Consider the following 12,333-nt stretch of genomic DNA (forward strand, 5'->3'; position numbering starts at 1 on the left):
AACAGCATGGGGCCTCTCATTAGCTCACAGGTTGGTGCTTTGGTGGCTTCTACATATGTCGTATTGTGTTCTACTTTCATAGAAGAAGAAAAAATCTAAAGGAGTCTCAGGAAAAAAGGTTGTTTGTGTTTTTTAAAAAGGGGGAAAAACAAATAAAACGGCGATTGATCGATAAGGGGATTGATATGTAGATACAAGCATTTTTTAATAAGGGGCATGAAGTATCAGTTCAGATATGTGTAGTCTAGTCAGAAAGTACTTCCTTTAGTTGAATCAAATTTAAAAAAACCAACCACTACATCGGTTTTATATTAAAACCACAAACAAACAGGATTTTATCTCTAGGGGGAATACCTAGTTCGCTGCTGGTGAAAGACTACTTTATTCTGATAGAGGGGCCTTTCATGCTTGTACCTCTGTGATACCTGTGGTGTATTTTCCTGTCAAAGTCATTTCTATTGCTAAGTACAGCCGAGATCAGTCAATAAGCCTAACGACTGTACCCGCAAAAGGCCGAGAGGCGGCGAGAGAAGAGAGAGGTGGGGGGAAGGATCGCAAGTGAACTCCAAACAAAAGAGCAAAATTCGAGGAGGGCTTTGATTGAAGAAGCGCCATATACTTTTTGAAGGCCAAGGGATCATCTCTCACTGGTTATTTCTTTAAGGCATGGGGGCCCGATTAAACCCCATATTAAAATATGGAGACACTTCTAATGAAAAATCAAAGGCCCCGTTTCCCCTCCCACAGCCGTTCCTTCCACCTCTCTTTTCCTCTTTCTCGTGTGTTCTCTGTCAGATTTTTTTCCCCGCCATAGACCAGAGTTGTGTAGGAGGGGACAGAAAGGAAGTATGAAAAGAAAGAGCAAGACAGGGAAAGAGAGAGAAAGAAAACGGGCAAGAAGGTAGGGTTAGAGAGATGAGGGACCAAGGTGCTGGTGGTGCAAAACAGAGACAGACAGCGCTGGTTGGAGGAGTAAATCAATAGAGCAGAGCCGTCGGGGAGACGGGCAGCCAGGGCAAAAGGAAAGGAGAGGAGAGGGGGAACCGGCACAGGGGCTCGGGCTCCGATCACAACGCTGGCTTCTGGCGTGCAGTGGGGAATAAAGTGGGCCTCCCCGGGTCAGCACCAGAGAAAAAGGTGAGATTAGAGGAAAGTGGAGGAGGGATTTTCACAGAGTGAAGGTAGGAGGGGTGGTTGTCGGAGGATGATGAGGAGAGACGGTGTGTGTGTGTGGAGGAGAAAGGGGGTGTTAGGAGATGTGCATTGCAGGATACCTGGCAAGCCAGGGACCAACCGGCCCATTAGCCTGTGGCTACCTACATATGGTTCAGTGAACCCTCTGCTGAGAAGAGCTCCTCTCCTATCAGTCGCCCCATCTTTTTTAAAGACTACCTTCACTTTTAACCCTTTTTCTGCTTTGGAAAGAGCTTCACTCCTGACCTCGATTTATGATTCATTTTTGTTTGATGTCTATTCTTGGAGTGTTATCTAAAATTGAAAAATGTAATAAAAAAAAAAAAATCCTAGACACAAAAGGAAGAGGATTCGGGCCCTGCTGAGCATGTGCGTGTCCACTGAAGACTATCTTCTTTAGTGCGCTGCCTTTTTGTGTAATGTGACCATTGTTGGTACTGAATAGCCCACTCATTAACATGAGAATGCAGCATCACATATAGGGACTCAGCCAGATCATTATCTTTATATATTTATGTGTACTTTGTTATTTCACAAGCAGAACACATTCAAATGCTGATGAGACCAGTAAGACCCCTCTAAAGCCCTTCCAACATGTGACCTCCTGAACTTCTCGATATACTTACCGGTTTCCTGGGAGTTTGCAGAGTTTGTACCGGAATTTATGACAGCCACACAAAAATGAGGAGGGAATAAAAAAAATGGTCACCTCATGGCTGCAGGAAATCGCAGCACTTAATCATATTTAAAGCCCTGATATATACAGAAAAATGAAACCGTGTAAATGCATACACTAACTGCCACACACTCAAAATGTAACACAACATCGAATAGTAATGATGCATTTGATTTCATGATTATTTTCAATAGACGAGACATTTCGCCACTACTGGGAATACGAGGCCATTTGATAAATGCGGTTAAATCAGACATTTTGTAATGTGAAATGGATCATTTGTGAATAAATACGTACAAAGACAAAAATGCGCCAAAAAGTTTGACAATGCAGTACAAACAAGGCGACTATGGTGATGAAGGGAACAAAACTAAAAGAGTTTAGTCTCGCTGCAGGAGTGGGCTGATGCACTAATGGCAGCCAAGCTGTGGGATAATTGAAAAAAAAAAAAAAAAAAAACACAACGCAATTCATCTTCCACAATGTAATTGTGATCAAGGCCACAGCCAGATTCCACTACAGGCTTCAAAAACAGCAGAGAAAAGGCAAAACTGTTGGTTGCTGAGAGCAAAAAACACGATCCCTTTCTTTCTGGCAGGCGCTCTCATTAGAAACACTTAGGATGAGAGGAAGAAACCCAGTTTAATTGTGAGTCTGCATGGTTGCGAGTGTTTACTTGTGAAGAGGCCATGAGCTCTGCTTAAAACACTTGTAAATATAGACCTTCAACTATGAAGAAATGGCAATAACTGCGCAACGTGAAGAGCTCGTCTCTTTATCCCTATCCTCGCTCCCACTTTATCTAAGTCTTGCTTATTAAAAAGCAAACGCCATTGTCTAAAATACAGAGGGAAAAACACAGACCCAGTGATTCATAATATATTTCATAAATACTTCATGAATCCCTTCACCAGACTTAAGCCAGTCAGGCAAAAAAGAAAACACTGTCACCTATTCTGGTACCCGCTTGTCAGCACATCACTGGGGAGTGGGTGTCACATGTCACTTCTAGTTTACGCGACTGCGAGGGACAGGCTCGATGCGCAGAATTCGGCGGTAGGACAGAAAGAAGAACAGAAGGAAAAGTGAAGGGGAGGTGGAAAAGGGGGAGCAAAGAGAGAGGAGGAGGAGGAGGAAGGGGGGGAATGGGGTGTTATCATATCATCGCCCCCATGTCTTTATATTTTCCCCTTATTATCTGTGGCCCCCGCTCACTCCAGTCACTCAATCACACAAGCCCCGAGGACAGTGAGGGGACCTGGGAGGGCCTCCTCAGCCAGACGGGCGTCTGAAAGCTATCCTGATCACTGTCACTGTGTCGAAGTACGGCAACTTCGGAGGGGCCGGGAGAGATAAGCGGGAGAGGAAACGATCGCGTGCAAGGATAACGGCCAAATTTGCACACTGCCAAACAAACCCCTGCGCTTCAGGCATAACGCGCGAGCCTCTTCCATATAGACAAGCGCTAACGTAAAGAGACAGACGGGGAGCAGGGGGGTGATCTGCCTACAAATGATCTGCAACGTGGGTCCTGCGAGTCGACTGCTCATCTTGTTAACAACAGTGAAACTCATGAAAAATGACAGCAAAGCAAGTGACCCCAAACACTTACAGCATTTTTTTTTTCTTTTTCGTCTGAAATGCTCCAAATACTTTGATAATTTTACACTGAGAATTCCCTCAATTTTTATGTCAGGTGTGCTTGAAATAATAAAGCCAATAAAACTGACTTGCTCCTTTCGTTTAAGCGCTTTTTTTGGATGCGGCGTGCTCAGTCTCCATTATTTATTCAAAGTTTTCCATTTTGGTTTTTTTTCCATTTTTAAGCTTTATCAATATAATATGTAGAATCGAAACACATTCCATCCTATTTAAGACTTGAAAACAAAACAAGAAGCACCATTTAGAGTTACTTGATAACATAAATAAATACATTCCCCAAAAGCAAAAAAACAACATTTCACTATGTCCTTCCACGTCCTTCAACCCAGCTTTGACCCACTGCTGTCAATACACCATTAAATTGAGTAAAAGACAAATACATTGCCACATGCATGACCAAAGGCTAATGAATCCCATTTTCATTCCCATAAAAAATAAGACATGGAAAAGCCTCCAACGTGACAAATCCACAAAGGGTTGGAGAAAGACATTCAGCTTGCAGCAACTTTCAAATGAAAGACATGTTTCCAGAGTAGAAAACCAGATCTAGCTGTTGACATCTTAAATCTGCTGTAGTGGAACTACACAGAGTAAAATCCCTGCCAGTAGATGGACTCCTTTTAAACTGGTTATTAGACTTTGGTGGCATTGATGGGTTGTTAAGCAACAAACTATGAAAAGAGTTTATGTGTCTTTACTCCCGTGATTAGTAAGACCGAGCAAGCCAAAGCAACCTAAGGAGATTTAGAGTGTCTAACATCCGACTCATGTTGGTCTGTCATGTTGTTTGTTAGCAGGAGTCACTGCAACAAGGACAGGGGGCAACCAGCAACAACTCGCAAAGATGGATTACAACAAAGCTAATTCATAATCAGCAGCAGTGTGGCTGGAACGTGGGAAGCGCCGCGCTCCGAAAATCTCCCATCAAAACCTAAATGTTAACACATTTATCTGCTTTTATAAGTCAAATAACATAGATATATCCATTATTGATTATGATGTGATTTGAGAAAAATGCACAAGTTTCAAATAGTTGACTTTGCAAAGTCCTCTTTCTTCATTTTAAGTGACTAATTGTGTCCAACATAATGAGTTTATGGCCACTGTGAACTAAGTGTGGAGGGCCTTAAAAAAACCTTGAATTGTCCATGACCACTAATTAAAAAATAATCTCCGTAAAAACATTCACATTTTACATCAAAGATGGATTCGCAAAGCTTAGTTTGGTTACTTCCGCACAAAGTTTGAGTGGAGAGTAAACAGTTTCAGCAAAAAGGGCATCCTAGTGCAGAACAAATTCAGAGTAATGGACCATATGCCTAACTTTTTTTTTTTTTTAAAGGAATCAGTAAATAAGTAAATGAAGAAATAAATACTAATTTACTGTCCAATAACACATAATAACACATTATGCACGACCCTCAGAAGCACAGGCAGCAAATAGCTCTGGGGTTTGGAATCAGGAGAGGAAGCTCATTGAACACTTCTGACAGTAATGTTATTGGCAAATAAAACATACCCTGTTCAAGTCCAATGCTGTTCATCAGTTCTTCCAACAATCAATTTATTCTGATTCTTCAGGACTGCACTAGAATCAGGAGATAGAGACGTATCCAGCGATATGCATTCCACACAGAAAACTGTTCGGATTATTAACGTTATTGTCGCTATTCACGCACTCTGAAATTGAGTGAACCGCACAAAAGTTCAAACACAGATATATTCATGGAGTAAAATTCAAGGCGCCAACACAAAACGTATGATTTTTAAAGCATTTAAAATATTCCTGGATGTATAAATGGTAAATTAGGTGGCACTAATGTGACTTGTTTAAAAGCTGAGGAGTATTGCTCTTGCGCTCTTTATCTTCATAGCAGCAGTCTGTAACATATTATTGCAATTTAATCATAGTTAGCATTAAGTTATTATTATTATTGCCACTAAGGTGTTATACAGCCACTCTTGTACACGTCAGGAACAAAACTGCCTTGACCATAACGCTCCTCGGTGGCCTCGACACAAAAAAAAAGTAAAAAAAACCCAAGCGTTGACGCAAATTACTGAATGACGAGCAATTAACACTCAACAGCATCAAGGATCTTTGAACACAAAACATCTCATATCTGGATAAGAAGCAGTTTTGTTATTTAAAACCCCAAGCAAAGGAATATATAATAAGCAAAATCAACTACAAGAGGGAGAAATATTCACAGAGCAATGTCAAAATGATTAATTAGGAAAGATGAGCAGAGAGCGAAAGAATAAAATATTAACAGTATCATTTAAAACGCTGATGATGTTTCTTTTAAATAATTGTCCCTTTTATAATATCAGCAAATGAATGGGGTGAGAGAAAAAAAACAAAATAAAATACAAGTTTAGTGACACGTGGCGTAACACCGTATAAAATGGACCTTCACACAAGGACATTTTAGTTACAATCATTTCAATATCTATAACAAAGCAAAGGAGATGAAGGTCAGACATAATATTAACTGGAAGGATTTATCATAGGAAGTTCACTAACACATCAGAAAGACAGAGTAATTGGCAGATAAGTCCAACATTGTTCTTCTGAGTAGAAGTGAATTCTTAAAGCAATACCGCCACCTGCTGGACAAAAGCACCAATTTAAAAAGGCTGACTGATGCAAACTCTCAAAGACTATTAAGAGGCAAAATAATAAACAATAAGTTTTGACAAACTGTGCGAATTTGAATAATAGATTCACAAAGTTTCCAAGAGAAAGCAGTCGATCAGATGAGAAACAGTTATTGAAACTATTCAAATTTGCCTCTTGTATTTTGCGAACTTTGAGTTGATCACAGCTGTTTCAACTCATCTACTGGGCTATCATGTTAGTGAAAATATGACTCAATATGATTCAGTTTCCCATAAAGCTCACCCAGAAAAATGATATTTCCTGTTCAATAAACTTGCCGAAAGCAGAGATCTTACAACAGTGTTATATTTGTACTTGTAAATAATAATAAAATAAAACTAGATGTTCCCTGACAGCTAAAGGCAAATATTGTGAGAGGTATCACACATTTATAATTCAAAAATAATTTGATTAGTTTTGTATTTGATCCATTTAGGAATAAGAATAAGAGTAGTAATAATAATAATGCAGACATCTAATACTTCCATTTTCCTGTACCGAGTCTGAATGTAGCCCTTTGAAGATGCCAGCTCTGTTTACCTGATACATTTCATTATAGTAAGCTTATGTTTCGCCTTTCCTGGTTTGATCAAAGCCAGCGCTAAGAGCTCTTCCAAGATTGATTTGACCAACCCAAAGCCAAAGAGGATTTTGATCATCACTTTTAATTTTATTTCCACACTCTGACCTGATCTTATTTGGTCAAGCTGGCCTACATTCTGTACCTTCAACACCCCTAACTGTATCCCCTAATATCACAATGGAGCTTAGAAAAAGCTCCAGCTTATGTACTGGTACACATCCACTGGATGTCTGTTGGATAAATTGTCCACCTGGATAAAATGGTTGGATTACTGGGGTCGACTTGGGCCCCCATCTGGAAAGAAACAGGAATGAGGTCTCAAGCTGGCACACCGGTGGTATAAAGACTTCAAAACCAGGGGTGAAGGTGAGGATGAGAAAGCAGGTTAAGGGGAAGACACCCATGGGAAGCCAGTAGGGGGTGGGGTTGGAGGGGAGAGATTGGGCCTAGTGAGGGAGTGGAAAGGCCTTGATGTCCGCAGAAAGCACAACAAAGCTGACGGTTTTTACATTAAAAAGAAAAGAAATTGCCTCCCTCCCAAAAGACATCTTCCTAGTCTAGTGTCATGTTCTCCCTAGGCCTACAGGAAGCAAGGGGGCGAGCTAGGCTGTGGTATCTGGCTAGTATGAAGGACACCAGAACTGCCTTGTGTAGACTAGTATCAAATGTTAAATGTTAGAGGAAGAGGTGGATGATCCAAGCCCACTGTTCCAAAAAGAGAACTGCTAAAAATCTACTGAGAATACCTCCACAGGCCAATAATTATAAAGTCTGACTGTTTTTCTCAAGTATAATAAGAGGTTTTACAGGACAATGGCACAATTTATTGAAAATGGAGCACAGGTGAAGTATCGAGATGTTGCCACCTATTGGATGGCTGTAACTCTACCGCTGGTACAAAATCCTCCCGAAGGCCTTAAGAAAATGTGGCAATATTGGGAGCTACAGCATGTGCAGGCTGCATGATGAGCAAATAAGCTGCAGCGCCAGTTGGGAGGAGAAAAAGTTCCGAAACTACAGCCAAATCAAATCACAATGGTGGGGAAAGTCACAGCGGCACAGAGATCCCCTGGCTGATCCCAGGGAGAACATCCCTGTGGTCTGCTGGCAGATCACACACCCGCTGTCTCCATCCAAATGCGCTCTTTTTACACGCTCACTTCTTTGGACTGCATATGGAACACAGTTTGGGAGGGTAACCTTTTTCATCCTTCTATCCTTTCAATTTTACCACTTGTACTTTAAGAAAAATGGTACAAAATGGGACAATTACTTAAACCCATCCTGGAGTAAATGCAAACTGTAGTTGCAGCGTCATTTAATTTTGGTTTATGTACACTTGCAAGACATCACTGTGAAGATGCTCTTTTGCGTCAATTATATTGAAAATTCCTTTCCTTCCATTAACAGAAAAGAAAGGGCAAAGTCAGAACAGGTCACATTTAACAGAGAGATTCAGGTTTAGATTAGAAAGGTTGTCTTCTCTATAATATCCCAGGTAGTTTTCTGTGTCAACTGGACTTTTTTTCTTCTCTTTTGAAGACATTTCACCTTCTATCTATAATATTAAGGTAAATGTGTTGAGCAATATCAGTAGAAAACACTGCTTTAAATACAAACTCTTAACCTTGGTAAGGGAAATACTGTATATGAGCACGTCAAGTAGAAAAATGTGAAGTAAACGGGTTTCAAAATGTGAATAATATTCAATCCATTATTAAAGTAAATACTACAATAAGTACTTACAAAGTCTTTCTCAAGTTTCTCCACTTCCTGCTTGTAGCTCTTCAGTCTGCTGTTGTACATGGCTCGGCTCTGGATGGGAATCTCTCGGGCCTCCAGGTCCATTTGCTCCAGCTGAGACCAGCAATTAAACAGTTAACTACACGGGTTTATCAAAATAACCTTATGATGAGCTGATGAATAGTGACAAAGTACAAATATTAAGCTAAAACTTGTTCTTCCACCATGCTAATGATCTTATTTCTCTTTCCACCTATGCGATGGCTTGTTGGTGCGCCTCATCTGTTACTTAAGACAAACAGTGCCTCAACATAGAAATTCTTTTTGACAACTCTGTAAATATTAAACTTCCAGAAATGAGCACCTTCGGCTGCGTGTGTTTTAAAACGTCCCAGTGTTGATTGGGAAAAGAAAAACGCATCCCGCTCATATCACTCAGCTGCGATAGAAGCTACGACAGAGGAAGGCTGCTCTGTAAATAAATGCACCGCAAATATACGAGGGCCTTTCATTGCAGCGACGTGCACGGGCCCAACAGTGTCACCGCGAATGAAGTCACGGTGCATTTGATGTATGGTTAGACAGGTCCCCGTGTGGCAGCTTTAGAGGGAGCTAATCTAATCTATGTCATAACTAGACTAAATGTAACAACAATTTGTCTCTGTCGGGTGACTTTGCTCATTTTTAAACAGCAACATGAAGACTCCCACCTCAGATAATGGCTTGAAATGTGTCAGAGGGGTGTCACTTAAAAGAAGATTACTGGAAAGTAATCACGCGAGGAGGAATCCTCCTTCCCGCCACGTGTGACTGCATGTCATGTCACCGCCAGGATAACACAGGTGCCGTTGTCTGGCGCCGCCGTCACCGCCCCCCTCCCTCTCTTTGCACAGATTCATTATTTAGGAACCAGGAAGGTGAGAAAATTACTGATCAAAGACGTACCAACTCTCTGACTTCTTCAAGCTGTTTGTCGACATTTAAAACCAGCTGCGTCTTCTCCTCTGAAAGAGAAATGAAAAAAAAAACAGCGACATATTGATCAGCCGACAGAGGAAGAGCTCTTCATGACAACAACCGAACTCCCCCGCAACGGGGGAAGAGAGGGGGAGAGAAAGAGAGAGAGAGAGACTGGGAGAAAACAACGCAGCGAGGACACATTTGAAGATATATTTACACATTCTCTCTACACGACGAGCCCATATTTGATGTCTCTTAGTTATTGGCGTCTACCAGGCCTTTGTTGGTTTCTGCTGAGGAGCGGTGAGACACCTCGTGCCGGCTCAAAGGGAGAGAAGGTGTCAGCTTTGCTCGCTTGCCAAACATACGAGTCCCACTCAGACTAACGTGCCTTTCTGCGCCTCACCCCATGGCTGCGCTTCCACATTACCCACAGAAACTCATTATGACTTAAAAAAAAAAAAAGCACTTAAAAAGCAGTGCATCCCAAGACTATTTAAGGCAAAAAAGCGAGCAGAATTTCTTTATTCGTTTGAATTTAGCACTGCAGCACCAAAATGAATCAAGTCCGGTCAATGGAAAGACATTTTTACTAGAGATAATAAAGGATGGAGAATAATCTTTGAAATATGAGCTTAAAATGCACTTTGGGAGGAGTGAGGATTCAACATTTCAGCAACCATCAACAGAAATGGCTGCATTTATTCTGTGTTGGTACAGAATTTGGAAAAAACTTTCTGGGTGTACTAGTAATAAACCAAAGCACACAAATAATGCTTTACACACCTCCTGGCTTTTATATATAATTGGTACCTAGAAAATACAAAAATTGTGCGTTGCTCAGAGTGTGTTTTGTTGCTTTTACAGCAGTAAAATATGTATGATAATCACCAAGACAATAACCTCCTGTCACCTGAATCATGGCTTTTGGAAACAATGAAAGGATTCAAATATATGTGGTTGCGTTGAACTGTTTACATTGAAGCATTCCTTGAACACGTGGGCAAACTTTATTGTCGCACCAACGTCGATATTCAAGGACAGTCTTTCAGCATTGCTGCCTTTGTCGGCTGCTGAACAAAAGCAACCCAACAAAAAAGAACTAGAGAAGCCGTTTGCCTGGAGCGATTTAATGTACAACACAGTGATATCAAAAGTGATGAAAAAAGTCAATGTAAAAGATTTATACATCTTTACAAGTGTGAGGAAATTAAAGAGTCTGTATGAGAAAGACCTGAAATTCACCTTTCACCTGAAATTCAGAATGACCCTGAAGGCATCCTTGCGCATATTCTTATGTTCATATTATAACTACAGGAACAAATACAGTGTTGTGAGTCCCAGATGATACCAAGAATAAATACGTTTTGTCAAAAGCAATGCATTTCGAGAAAAAACAAAATAAACAGTTAGCAAGCAAGTCATGTCACTAGTCCAACACAGGACACACACCACTCACTTCATCTTAACAGGAATTTAGTCTCTAGTAAGGGAGGTCTAATTTTTACAAAAACAAAAGGCTGCTTGAACTGTGTAATAAGGTCATAAAAAACCTTTAAAAAAAAGGAATTATGCCAAGAAAACCAGCATCAACATATGCTGAGAAACATATGTAGTAGGGGGTATGCAATACTGAAGATATTGATAAAAAACTGACAAAATGATGCCTAATATCACAATAAAACAGATTATAAAATCACAGTTAACATTTAGCTTGTATTCCTCCACTGGAGACAGCACAGTGATTAGCACTGCTGCCTGACAGTAGAAAGGTCTTGGGTTCAAATCTCCTTGGGACAAAGGACTTTTCTGTGTGCGGTGTGCCGGTTCTACACGTGTCTCCATGGGTTCTGACCAGATACCCTGGCTTCATCCTACAGTGCAAAGACTTGCATTTGGGGATGGGTGAATTGGTTACTCTAAACGGGTTCTACTACTACTTTAACATCGGTCATCAATCAACTATACCTCAATCCATATGCAACACAAACAGCAGATCTTAACAACCCACATAGGAGATCTAAGGACGTTTCTATTGTTAACAGAGACGAATACATACCTCTGGACAGTTTCTAACTACAAATAAAAAATGTTTAAATCATAAAAATTCAATACATCATTCTGAAATCTAATTCTAAATCACACATTGATTCGAAGGTTGACCAAGCTTTCTGATCTCATTTGAGTTCTATCAGCTGGACATGCGGTAATTATTAATAAGATTTTGAAAATAACCTCAGTGCTGAAGATGTTATATCATGTAGAATATATACTTACTCGCTAAATACGGTAAACTATTACGTAATCAGGAGTTGTTTTAATTTACACGAGATGTCAGAAGAGAACGACTTTCCATTATTTTGGGGGGAAATGTTGCTATTTAATAATATATTGACTTTAAACACAGATAAAACACTTACTACCGTTAGCTTACCATCTCTCCTAAGAAAAACAAGCTTAATTAGAGCTAGCTCCAGCTGAGCGCAGCTTTAGCTAATATATTTGACTGTCTTACCTCCACTTAGTTTGGGAATTCGGCCAATTTTGTTGGTTATTTCGGCGGTGATCGTTCCGAAATCCTGTTCATAAGCTTCAAAGTCTGAAGACATTTTGACTTTTATGTTGAAAACAGGTGGATTTATAGTTGACAGCTCAGGATAATAAAAACAAGGATCGAATGGAGTCCCTTCCTTGAGTCACAGTAAAATATGCTCGACAAGAAACAGTTTATCGTTTATCATCCGGCACTGGATTGTTTAAATAATAAACTTAAAACGTTCAGATACAATTTTCTTTCAAGTGAGCTGCTACACATTGTCTTCAGCTCTAGGGGGTTGAATAAAATATTTTGTA

At 40.3% G+C, this 12,333-nt stretch overlaps 1 protein-coding gene across 7 annotated transcripts in view; it reads right to left on the minus strand.

Moving 5' to 3' along the window:
- vti1a (vesicle transport through interaction with t-SNAREs 1A) overlaps positions 1 to 12,310 on the minus strand; it is an 87,300-nt gene extending 74,990 nt beyond the window's left edge. For 3 of the 7 annotated variants that reach the window (XM_057025506.1, XM_057025498.1, XM_057025531.1), the window contains exons 1-3: positions 11,996 to 12,310; positions 9,466 to 9,524; positions 8,524 to 8,634 (exon numbers count right to left, since the gene is read on the minus strand). In XM_057025506.1, coding sequence (XP_056881486.1) covers positions 8,524 to 8,634; positions 9,466 to 9,524; positions 11,996 to 12,089 — 264 coding nt within the window. In that variant the 5' untranslated portion in view covers positions 12,090 to 12,310. The remainder of the gene's footprint in view (positions 1 to 8,523; positions 8,635 to 9,465; positions 9,525 to 11,995) is intronic. The other 4 variants (XM_057025520.1, XM_057025511.1, XM_057025483.1 and 1 more) reach the window with 4 other exon arrangements.
- Between the last annotated feature and the right edge of the window lie 23 nt (positions 12,311 to 12,333).

This window comes from Takifugu flavidus, chromosome 1 (assembly GCF_003711565.1).
Source record: "Takifugu flavidus isolate HTHZ2018 chromosome 1, ASM371156v2, whole genome shotgun sequence".
Lineage (NCBI taxonomy): Eukaryota > Metazoa > Chordata > Actinopteri > Tetraodontiformes > Tetraodontidae > Takifugu > Takifugu flavidus.